The sequence below is a fragment of the Chrysochloris asiatica genome, unplaced genomic scaffold, assembly GCF_000296735.1.
Source record: "Chrysochloris asiatica unplaced genomic scaffold, ChrAsi1.0 scaffold00015, whole genome shotgun sequence".
NCBI classification, from domain to species: domain Eukaryota; kingdom Metazoa; phylum Chordata; class Mammalia; order Afrosoricida; family Chrysochloridae; genus Chrysochloris; species Chrysochloris asiatica.
The window spans coordinates 4754420-4766728 of NW_006408533.1; the positions used below are offsets into that span (position 1 = coordinate 4754420).

General features: G+C 46.6%; 1 protein-coding gene across 2 annotated transcripts in view; it reads right to left on the bottom strand.

Moving 5' to 3' along the window:
• The window catches only part of KCTD1 (potassium channel tetramerization domain containing 1), a 130506-nt gene extending 118781 nt beyond the window's left edge, over positions 1-11725 (bottom strand). Inside the window, exon 1 of one of the 2 annotated variants that reach the window (XM_006835036.1) lies at positions 11184-11725. Coding sequence is in view for 1 of the 2 variants with exons in the window: in XM_006835035.1 (XP_006835098.1) it covers positions 9058-10839 (1782 nt within the window). In the remaining variant the exon portion in view is untranslated. Of the gene's footprint in view, positions 1-9057; positions 10840-11183 lie in introns of those variants that run through there. The other variant, XM_006835035.1, reaches the window with a different exon arrangement.
• Positions 11726-12309: the final 584 nt, after the last annotated feature.

The following is a 12309-nucleotide window of genomic DNA, read 5'->3' on the forward strand; positions in this document are numbered from 1 at the left end:
GATTTACACCCTCGGAAACCCTGTACAGGGTCGCTATGGGTCGAAACCGACTCGACGGCACTTAACAACAACAACAACAACATTGAGTTCTGATGTGGTACTTCAGGATAAAGCACTGGACCAGTCGCTCCTTAGAAACCCTATACAGGGTGACTATGAGTCGGAACCAACTCAACAACATTTAATAACAACATGTGCCACTTCATCACTCTCAGAAGGATGTATGACGTGACATTTTATATCCAACTCTGTAGTGAACAAAACAGGTTGTCTCTGCAAATACAGCCCACTAATATCTAGAGCCTCCCAAACTCTGTTCATTCACACTTGCCTGGATTTAACCGAATATTCCTCTCTATGATGCAACTGAAATATTTAATTCTAACTCATGGTCTTTAAAACTACATGTCAACATCCGTACCAAGTTTGGGAATCCTAATTAACCACAAGAAAACTCAACGGAGCAGTTCTACTCTGTGACACATGGGGTCACCATCAGTTTGAAGCGGCTCAACAGTAACAGCTTTAGTTGTTGTTGTATATGTGTGTGTGTGCGGTATAGTTATTAGTTAGGTCCCTAGCACATGGTGGACAGGATCTAAATAGGAAAAATAAAGCTCCCTTTTTCCTGTGTTAAGAGGATGGTTTGAGGTTTGAAAGGTGAGACACTGGACGGACCTAGATTCACCTGGCCTAGGGACACGGAGCAAACTAGAAATTGATGATTACAAGTTTCCAAACTAGTCTTGACATTTTAATTGAGTAACTGAATCACTCACAAAAGGAAGCGACATTTGTCCCTGTCACCCTTCAACATTCCTTTCTCAATCTCCCTCCTCTCCCAGAAGCCTATAACCTAATCTCTCAGAAATCTGTCAGTCTTTTCAGGTTGCACATTTTTATCCCTTTTTTTTCCCCCAAAGGAGATCAAAATGCCTGCTTTCCAGGGTTCAATGCCAGAGGATCAGGGGCAAACAGTAATTCCAGGTGTGAAGGAGTCTAGATATTCTCAGGAAAGGTTTGCCCTGTAAAATTTTCAGGTAATTGGCTCTAGAATTGAATGGCGCTGGGGTCTAAGGGGAGAGGTGGAGAATAAGCCAGTATGGGAATAACTGAATTGTTTTAGCAGGTCTTCAATCCACTTCTCCTCTACAGTCTCCCCAAGAGCCCCCAGTGTGCCAAAGTTATTAAACAAACTCACACCGCACAACATCACCTTTGGGACTACACTCCACACAGCAGGATTTAAAAACAACAACAACTCACTGTCTAGACAGAGAGCAGGAGTTGAACTGTTTGATTCATTAAACATGAATCACAAACGGCAGAATATAGAGGGTCTCCAGTTAAAGCAAGTTCCCACTGGGGCTGGAAATGGGATAAACCAGTCTAAAAGCAAGCTGCAGACACAGAGAAGTTATTCCAAAATAATGTCATGTAATGACAACTTCAACTAAAGTTCAGCCACAGGGTGGGAACCTTTTTTCTGCCAATTTTATAACATCATTCGTGGACCATACAAAATTATCAACTTAAAAATTATTCTGCTATATTTGGTCAAACATTTAATTAATTAACTCACCCCTAATGTGATGGCTGGAGTCCTGATGCTGTGCTGTAGGGTAAACCACAAGGTCGGTTTGAATCACAAGGTCAATGGTATAAATCTACCAGGTGCTCCTCAGAAACCCTATACAGGGTCACTCTGAGTCGGAACCGACTCAATGGCACTTAACAGCAACAACAAAAGTTGGTGCTGTATTATCAGCACTGGAATGCAAACCACAATGCTGACAGTTCAAACCCACCAGGTGCTCTTTGGAAACCCTACACAGAGTCACTATGAGTCAGAAACAACTTGATGGCATTTAATAACAACAACAAAGCTATTAGAAAGGAGTCCTGGTAGCTGGTGGGCTTCTAAACTGCAAGGTCACCAGTTTGAATCTACCAGTTGCTCCACAGGTAGAAAGATGAGGCTTTCTGCTTCTGTAAAGATTTATAGCCTTGGAAACCCTGTACAGGGTCTCTGAGCCAGAATTGACTCAGTGGCTCACCACCACCAAAGCTTTAAGAAAGTTCACTGCTTCCACTCTGATATTCACGTAACAAGAAGAGAATTACTTGAGCTTAGGGGTACAAGTCCACTAATTGGCCTCTGCTCTGCAAGCTCTCGCTGAGAGCCAACGTAGAAGCCTGCTTTGCTCAGCAGTGCTTCGCAAGGGGAAAGATTCTCAAGTAACAATGGTTCAGTTGAATTCCGTATCTTTACAACACCAGTACAGCTAAATACAAAAGTTTACCAATTCAGTGTCTCATATCTTACAGCTACGTTTTCTTCTTTCATTTTAGGTTATCAAGGTCAATATCCCTCTTGGGACCAATTATCTGGCACAGTGTGTTAAGCGTCTGACTGTTAACCGGAAGGTCTGAGGTTTGAACTCATCAGCTGCTCCATAGGATAAAGATGAAGCAGTCTTGCTTCTGTAACAATATATAGCTTCAGAAACACTATGGGGCAGATGTACTCTCTCCTATAGGGTCATGAAAAGTCAGAACTGACTATCCCTCATCTAAAATATCTACGTAAATAAGCCTTTTAAAATGCATCTTAGCTAATTATTGTTGTTGAGTGCCTTTGAGTAAGTTCTGACTCCTAGCAACTCTGCACAGAGTTTCAGAGGTTGTAAATCTGTGCAGGAGCAGAATGTCTCATCTTTCTCTAAAACAAAAATCAATTCTTTAAAATACTACTTGAAGCTTTTGAGCTGGTGTGAAGTGGAGTCGGTTCCAACTCAATGACCCTGTATAGGGTTTCCAAGGCTGTGAATCTCTATGGGAGCAAAGAGCCTCATCTTCCTCCTGCAGATCCACTGGTAATTTTCAACTGCTGACCTTAGGGGGTTAGCAGCCCAACTCGTAGCTTGGTATAATGCAGTAAATGACAAATTGGTGGCAGTGGTGGTGTGCTGTGGAGTCAATTCTGACTCGTAGCGACCCTTTACAGTTTGGAAGCTGTAACTCTTATGGGAGCAGAAAACCTCATCTTTCTCCTGCAGAGTGCCTGATGGACTTGAACTGCTGACCTTGTGGGTTAGCAGTCCAAAACATAACCCACTATGCTACGAGGGTTCCTTACAAATGACAAATTAAGACAATTAAAATAGGTTCTAGTAGTAAAAGCACTAGCATATAACTGACCCACAGATGACATGCTTACATGTTTAGTTTTATGATTTTCACATGAACTCATCAATTCCGTTTTTGAAATAGAAGTTAACACACCAAAATGTCAACTCAATCTTGTATTACATACCTGAGGCTTTAACCAGACTACATCTAAGTTAGAACCCTGTCTAACAGCCCCCACCTACAATTCGGAGTCCTATGACAAGGGACAGCCTTTAATAATCATTTGTTTGGGAACCAGATTTTAAAAGGAGAGTGACACAAAGATTAAAGTTTTAGAACAATGGGATCCACTTTCTCATGTGGCAGTAAATAGTTCTATTTCCTGGATCAGATTAATAGATAGCGAACTGACACTTAGTGTGGGTTTACACCAATTTAAAAGAATACACCTGAATACTGATTGCAATACTAACATACAAGAATAAAAATACCGAGTTCTTTCCCAAAATGAGTACTGCAAAATGTTGAGCATATCATCTTTTTTAACTTTTATTTTGATCTAGCTTAAATATTTAAAGAGGCCCAACTCTTGCCAATGAGACTACTTGCAAAGTGGAAAATATATTGATTTATAAAGATTCCTGGTAGAAAAACAAAAATAATAGGAGCTCAGAAACTGTTTCCTCACCCATCACCAACTAATGGTGACATATAAGGAGACAGAATTACTCCATGAATCTTTGTGAAAACAGACTGCCTCATCTTTCTCCTGTGGAGCAGATGGAGGGTTTGAACCACTGACTTTTCAGTTAGCAGACCAATGCTTAAACCAACAGATCACCAGGGCTCTCTGTTCCAGAATGAATGGACAAAAGTTATATACTTGTGGAAACGACATTTAATTTCCCAACACTTTGAAATGCCCATAAAGGAGAGCAAGTATTCCTGAAGTAGAATAAGGGATGTAGTCACAAACTAACGTTAAAAATTAAGAAAATATTAATTTTGAGCAAGGCAGGTAATTGTAACAGCTCCAAGTAATCACTGTGAAATATTACACTATTACAGTTGTTCAGGGACAGCAGTTCGAAACTACCAGCTGTCCCGTGGGAGAAAGATGAGGCTTTCTGCTCCCTTAAAGATTTACAGGGTCACTATGAGTCGGAATCGACTCCATGGCACATAACCACACCAACAGTTGCTAAAGTTAGTAAACATGTTTTCATGTTTATAGAAGCTTGATTTCATCTTTAAGGAAAAAGTGTAGCCCTCCCCTATAATGTCCAAATTCAAAACAGGGCTTTAGAGATATAAAATTCAAGGTTCTTCTATTAAGTGGACCCTTTTTCTCTTTGCATCACAGCACCAGAATCAAAGCCAGTTTCCCAGTGCTGTAAGCACCTTCTCAAAGGTTAAGTTAGTGAACAATGTGTGTGCCTTCTCAGGACTCTGCTCCTGGATTCAGCTCAGAGTCTGAGCCATAGTAAAGAAACAGTGGCTGTGCACCACTGACTCCAAATCTGTAGACTAAGAGGTTTCCCTGCAGACGAATTTCCAGAAAAGCATTTCTGGAAATAACATGGGTTAGGGCTGTGCAAGGAAGGAGCCCTGGTGGCACAGTGGGTAAGCACTCAACTGTTAACAGGAAGGTCAGAAGTTTGAACCCACAAGTACTCCCTGCAGGAGAAAGATGTGGCGAAACAAGGTCAACTAAAGATGGCTTTGATACAAGTTCACAAAAGTTCCAAGTCATTATTTTAAAGAGCTAATTTTTGGAGTCCTGGTGTGGCGCTGTAGAATACTGGACTGCTAACCACAAGGTGGTTCAAACCCACCAACCACTCCTCAGAAACCCTATACACAGGGTCACTATGAGATGGAACCAACTCAATGGCACTTAATAACAACCAAGACAATTTTTGTTTTGTCTTAGAGACGGATAAACCAGAAAACCAAACCCACTACAACTGAGCCAATTCTGACGTATAGTGACCCAGTACAGGACTTCTGAGGCTGTAAATCTTTAGATTTACAGAAAGTCTCATATTTCTCCTGATGGATTCAAACTGCTGATGTTGTAGTTAGTCTAATTGATAACCTACCACACCACCAGAGCTTCTGGAGAAACACAGACACTATAAAAATTATTATATTTAGATTCTAAACTTCTATTAGTATTCTTTGGCTCCATAAATGACAAATTACAAATTTCTGCCATCCATCTAGGCAGAAGTACTGTTTGTTCTCTGAGACAATACTTTATTTCCATGTACAGGGAACAGCTGTGCAGATGTAGAATACGGACACCAAACCTGTGAAAAGACACCATGTAGTCTCCACCACTGGAGGTCTGGCATGTGTACCAATAACTGGATCAGCCTGGATCAGAATAGCCACGTGACATAACAAGAGAACTAAAACTACCTTTTTCAACCAATTAACTATTCAAGAGAGTTAAAGAATGAACCAGTTCAACAACCATCACCACCACGGTCACTACTATTCCCACACCTACCAAAACCCAAACCCAAGTGCTTCACAAGAGTACAAATCACAACTTTCACAACCTTGTTCATCCATTCATTCTTCAACCCATCCTATATACAACATGCTCATTACCACCCTTAAGAAGTTAAAGGAGCTAATGCAGCTAATGACCTGGTGGGCTCTTTCTCTTTTGAGAAATTTGTCACGTTAGAGAATAAAAGCGTCGGCAGATAACTTCTACGCCACTAAGATGTCTCTCATCATGTGGTCAACAATAGGATCCAGTGTGACAGCAATTGATGAGGCCCGCCAATATTCAGGCTAGACAGCCTATGTTTATAATGAAGTTAATACTGTAATGACTGAGGCTTGAGGTACACAGGGCATTTCCTGGGGATTAATGACCTAGAGCAGTACCACAGGCCAGTAACCTCAGCCAGTCATTAATCCCCAGGAAATGCCCTGGACTTCAAGCTTTACAGTGACTTTAATAAATACAGGAGGAAAAAGTTTAATATCAGCTTTGCACTAAAACTAAACATCCGTTTCATACTTAGAATGCTCAGACTTCATTCAGTGAGTGTTTGAGGAGTTACCGGTCTAAAGAGTTCCCATAAACTTCTTAAAAGTTAATAAGGAAAAATAAAAGCATGAAAAATTGATTCTTACAAATATGCAAAAAGACCTACTTTTTATAGAGTTTTAACTAAAAACAACTTAGTTAAGGTAAGCTTTGAGAGGCTTAATCATACACCTACATATGGACACTCAAGTCTGTATTTCAGTTACTTGACAGTAAGCCAAGGAGGATAAAAGAATCCATGTACCATTCTACAGAACTGATTGCTCTCCCTCAGTTAGAAGACCTGACAGAGCGATTGCATTTCTTAGAATAAAACCAAACAACACTAATAAAACCAAACAACACTAACAAAACATCTGAAATCTTTCCTGAAAATTAAAGTCATGGTTCCATAGCACACTGCTGTTTAAGAAACCAGTAGAGAGATGTCAGAGGTATTATTTTAAGCAAATATATATTCTAATGAAGTTTCTTTGGCTTTTAACTCTTAATCAGGTGGTGTTACATTGGTCAAGCAGTTAACCAAAAAAAGGTTGCTGGTTAGAGCCCAGCAGCTGCCCCATGGGAAGGAAATGTAGCAGTCTGCTTCTGTAAAGAGCTGTTGTTGTTGTTATGTGCCGTAGAGTCGGTTCTGACTCATAGTGACCCTGCACAAAGTTTCTGAGGCTGCAAATCTTTACGGGAGTAGAAAGCTTCATCTTTCTCCCACGGAACAGCTGGTAGTCTCGAACTGCTGACCATGAGATTAGCAGCCCAATTCGTAACCACCACGCTACCACAGCCTTGAAATCCTATGAACAGTTTTACTCTGTCCTGCAGGGTCACTTTGAGATGGACTCACTCAAAGACAATAGGTTTAGCTTTGGGTTCACTCTATACTAGGTAATAATTTTTAACTTATCAGAAGATTGTGAATATTTACTTTTAAGAACAAAACAAACAAACATTAATTTTCCAAAGGAGAGAGATTTCTCCTCTCCATCATTAAAAAAATCTGTTAAAACAGAGGTTGGGAAACTTTTTTCTGCCAAAATTTATAACATTAGTCACAGGCCATACAAAAATTATCAAATTAAAAAATTAGCTTGCTATATTTGTCAAACATTTAATTAACTCACCCTAATGCGGTTGCTCTGGTTATGAATTGGGCTGGGAACTTTAAGGTCAACAGGTCAAAACTACCAGCCCCTCCATGGGAGAAAGATGAGGCTTTCTGCTCCTGAAAAGATTTATAGCCTCGGAAACCCTGTCCAGGGTCGCTATGGGTCAGAACCAACTTGACAGCACTTAACAACAACAACAACAATGTGGTAGCTGGAACTGTAGTTGCCTTGGCAGGGCCAGAGCAAATGACTTTGTAGGACTTATATGGCCCGTGGGCAGGATGTTCCCCACCACTGCTCTAAAACCATCCCTCCATCTACCAGAAACCTACTATGCACACTAAAAGTACAGAAAGACACACAGACTATAGGTCTTGTGTATCTTAGAAAACTTTAGTGTACCATTCATAACCCCTTTCTTAGGTGTTTGTATTACCATTCACGGTCTTTTTCTTAGCTGGCCTTGATACTGGTCGATTAGCTAAAGTTTGAAGGGTCAGTTTGTCCAAAACTGGAATTTCTACTTTTCAAAATGCAAAGAGGTACCTCACATCTGTTCCATATACACTACAGCCTCCAGACTTAAGAGTAGAGATTTCTACTTGTGCTTCACCACAGAGAGGTCAAAGTTGTAAACCTCCAACCACTACTTCTGCCTGCAGAATACAGCATAATCCCCAAGACCACTGGCTTCTGACTCCTAGAGAAGAGTAGCCAAAAAATAAGTTAGAGTTGTAATAATTTTCATAAATATATTCCTCCAGGGAAAAGAATACGAGAAGCATCCACATTAGCCACAATCTTGACCTACACTTTGTGGCTGTTTAGAATGAAGCAATTTCAGTGTTGCAATAGGTTGCTCAGCTTTGATGAGCACACTGAAGCCCAGAGAGGTCAGTTGATTTGTCCAAGGTGACTCAGCTTCTGGGAGAGAACTCTTAAGGTGTCCTTGCCTAAATGTTCTTCTTGCTTTAATTAATTATCTATCTCCCCAAGTCATATCTCCCTACCTAGATGGGGAGCGTCATACTTCTAGAGATAGGAAGCAACATTTCAGTCCTCACAGTGTTGGGGTCCAATTCATAGCCCACTGGCAGTGCAGATACCATGATCACTTGAATAACAACTTTAAGTGACTTTAGTTTATGGAAACAACATCCAAACTTCACATTTGACTACATGTTATAGTATCAACTGGCACTCAACTGCTGGCCTCAACTACTCTCCCCGCCCCTTTGCTTTTCTTACAAAAAAAAAAAAAAAGTTACAGGAAGTAAGATTGGCATGTTTTCTTTTTAATAATTTATAACATTTTCTACCTTCATAAGTTCTGAAGAATATATAATAGTGTTTTAATGGTTACTATACTAATCAAGAATATTTAAAATAATTGCTTCCTTTATGTTCAGTGTTCCCGCATTCTTTACCTTATAAAACTCCTGCTTTCAAAGGCCGAAAGGCTGCAAGACTTGGGCTAACTAACCCTTTTGTTCTGCCAACTTTTGTTTTTAGCAATCCTGTGCAGCAGAAATTTGTTAGCATGTCTTCTCTCACATCTTAAAAGTTAGGTATACAACTTTCCTGAAATGTGGAGAGGTAAGCTTTCAAGGGTGAAATCCAATGTGATTTAGTATACTTGCTACTTAAAAAACCTCTCCCAAGCCCAGATCTGTATTAGCACAAAGGTTAAGGCCCGACCAGACGACGGGGCACCAGAGAAACATTTCATGCATAGAGTTTTGGTTTGGTTACCTGGGTGGGGGAAACAATAGCAGGTGAAACTATTGTGGGAGAATTGGTGCTTCTGTGCCCATTGGCTTCTGGAAGAAGAGGCAGGGGGTCGTGTTTCACCGAAACCACCACCACCGTATCCACAGGCTCCGAGGGGTGAATACAAAGTCTTTTGGGGGAAGAAGGACCGCAGATTTCCCCAGACCGGTACACCGACTCGTACAGGGCGCGCTTGGGCGCAGCCTCGGATTTCACGTCGGCCGAGACCTGGCTGTCTTTAGGGAGGATATAGGTGTTCCCCAGCGAGGGAGGCTGGGGGCGGTGGTGGTGGGAGGGGTGGGTGGAAAGGTGGTGGCGAGCTGACCCATTCAGAGCATCAGTGTAGCAGCCCTGTGGAGCGGGCGAGCCCAGCTTGATGCCGATGCCAGCGATACTGTTAAGCGTGGCGATGGAGACGGCGCCGATGCAGTGGTTGGTGTAGGTCTTGGAAAGCTTGGCAGCCTTGGAGAGCATCTGCATCCTGGTGCCCAGTAAGTTCTTGCCGATGGCTTTGTTCTCGTACCAGGTCACATCGCCCTCACTGCAGTGGTCCCGGGGCCGCTGGAAGAATGCCTTGCAGAGCGGGTTGCGCTTCGACAGGTACTTAACGAAGCTGGCGTAGGGACAGAACTCAGTGCCGGTCTCGTACATTCGGGGCAAGTTCTCCTCATCGCTGTTCTCCGCACGCTTCTTGCTCCAAGACGATGAGCGCGACTTGTGGTAGGGCCCAAGGGACTTGAAGTAGACGAACTTGCGGCCGTCCTCATCCATGGCCAGCCCAAAAGAGTCCTCTTCCAGCTCGCGCTGGTTCTCGCGGCCCCGCGTGCAAAAGTACATACACGTCTCGAACCAGACCTTGTTGAGCAGCCCGAAGGGTGTGTTGGTACTGAAGACGCTGGAGGTGTAGAGCTTGCGCAGGTCCGCTCGCGTGATGGCTTGTTTCTGCACCACCGGCCCGGCACCCTGCTCCTCAAGCTTGCGGATGACCGCGGCCAGCGTCAGGTTGGCGCTGCGCAGCTCCGGATCCTTAGTGAGGTCGAGCGTGCGGCAGTATGGGGGCTCGTTGAGGTAGCGGTTAAGGGAGCTGCGGATGCTGATAAGCGACGACTTACTGTAGAGCTGGCCGCTCTTGGAGCGGGCCTCGGCGTAGAAGGAGCGCAGCACGCGGCACAGCGCCCCCTTGTCCATGGTCTCGAAGTCCGGGCTCTGCGCCTTCTCGCTCAGGTACTCCCGGAAGATGCGCACGGCGTAACGGGTGGCTAGTCGGGTATTCTCGCTCAGCCGGGCCCGCTCGGGGCGCTGCAGCAAGTCGGGGTCCAGCTCGGCGCCGTCCCCAGGCGGCCCGCTGCGGGCCCGGGGTGCCAGCAGTCGCGGCGGTGCCTCGGGCTCCAGAGCGGCGCTCTGGTCCATATTGATCATATGGACCGGCTCAGGCTCCAGCTCTTCCCCGGCCGAGTCCTCGGGCTCCAGGGGCTCGTCCCAGTCCAGACCCATCTCCTCCTCATCGTCCTCCTCCAGCCCCCCACCTCCGTCCTCCTCCTCGTCCCCCGTTATCTGCACCTCCTGGATCTCGTCGTCGTCCTCCTCTTCCTCTTCCTCCTCGCCCGCGCTGCAGTAGTGCGGGCGGCTGTGGCGGCGGCCGCGGGCCCCCGCACCGCGCTCGCCCTCGCCCCGTTCCCCATTGTTCTCGGCGGCGGCGGCGGCGGCGCTGGCGCTGCCGCCCGCGCTGGTGTTACAGTCCCCGCTGCCAGGCATTCTCGCCATATTGCCGTCTCTCTGCCAGTCCTCGGGCAGGGCGCATGCGCTATATTGGACCGCAGCGCTGAGAGCTTTTGTGTTTAATGACCTTCAGCTACCGGGAGGCAAAGCCGGGCTCTTAAAGGAGCCGTGCTCCAATTGTCATTCTGGAGCGGTGCTCCGGAGGGGCAAAGGCGCACACGGGATGGAGGGGACAGAGGTGGGGGTAAATTAGACACAGAGAGGGTAAAGGACAGAGGTTCCCCCCAGCCCGTTCCTACTTACTGAAAACTTTTAAAGAAGAAGGAAAAAAAAAAAAAAACCGAAGGGGAGGGAGAGCTGTCGGTGGGGGTGAAACACTCCCAACTTACCCTCTGGCGTAGTGGCGCGCGGGCCCGGGCGGGAGAGAGGGAGGGCCGGCGGGAGGGCGGGGCGGTCTTACTTCTCTAAGTAATGCCCGAGGAGCAGTGCCCCTTCCACCGCCCCCTCATTGCCCCCCGGAATCGGGGGATCTGGGTGGCAACTGCACGGGGCGGGCTGTGAGTGCTGCAGCGAGAAGCCCGTGGCTGGGGCCGCCCGGAGTGGAGCGGAGCAGGCAGGTTAATGAGTAGGGTGGAGGAGGCACGACGAGGCCCCGCACCCTCTCTGCGCCCGCGGCCAGGGCGCAGCGGGCGAGGCTTGGGAGCAGGATGGGGCTGACAGCGGCGGCTCCCCCACCTACTTGCTGGCGGCAAGGCGCAGGGGCCTGGGGCCAGCCGCGCGGCTCCCAGAACCCTTTCCGACTCTCTCAAAGGAGCGAAACACGCCCCACGTCCGCCTCATCTCTTTAGGCTTTTCCAACAGCCACTTTTAAGCTGTCATTAAAGACCTGGGGCGCTCCCCGTAGGTCTGGGACAAGTCCGCGCCGGTTCAGTCAGCCCGGGGAAGGAGAGAGAGAGAGAGAGAGCCTGGGAGGGGTGTGTGGGAGGGAAGACGTGGGGCAAGGCGCTCCGGACTCCAGGGAGCCCCCTCCCTACACACGTCCAAGCCACCGCCCTCCCTGCCCCGGGGCAAACTGACACAACTCCCCGGGCGAGGCGAGGCGCTCCGCCAGGCTGGAGCGAGAGAAAGCCCAGTTCCAGAGGCCGGTCCGGCGGGGAAGCGGGCGGAAAAAGTGAACTTGGGTCTCGGCCGCCCCCGCCGCTGCAACAATTCCGGCAATTTAGATCCCGGGCGCGCTCTAAATCCAAGTTTGCTAACCGCCATTCGTTCGCTCTTGGAGCTGCGTTGCCTCCGGCGCGCGGGGGCGGGCACCTCGGAAACTGGAAAGGCAGCCAAAGAGCTGGCTGGGTCCCGCTTTCCCATAGGAGCCACTGCCCCACTTCCAGCTCAGCTCCCGCCCCCGGCGCGCCTCAGCTCCCGGCGCGTCCTAGCGTCGCTGCCTCTCGCTCTCCTTGCCCCGGGCGGCGCTCCGGGAGCCGCCCCAAACCGGGACTTTTCTTTTTGGCGTCACGGTCC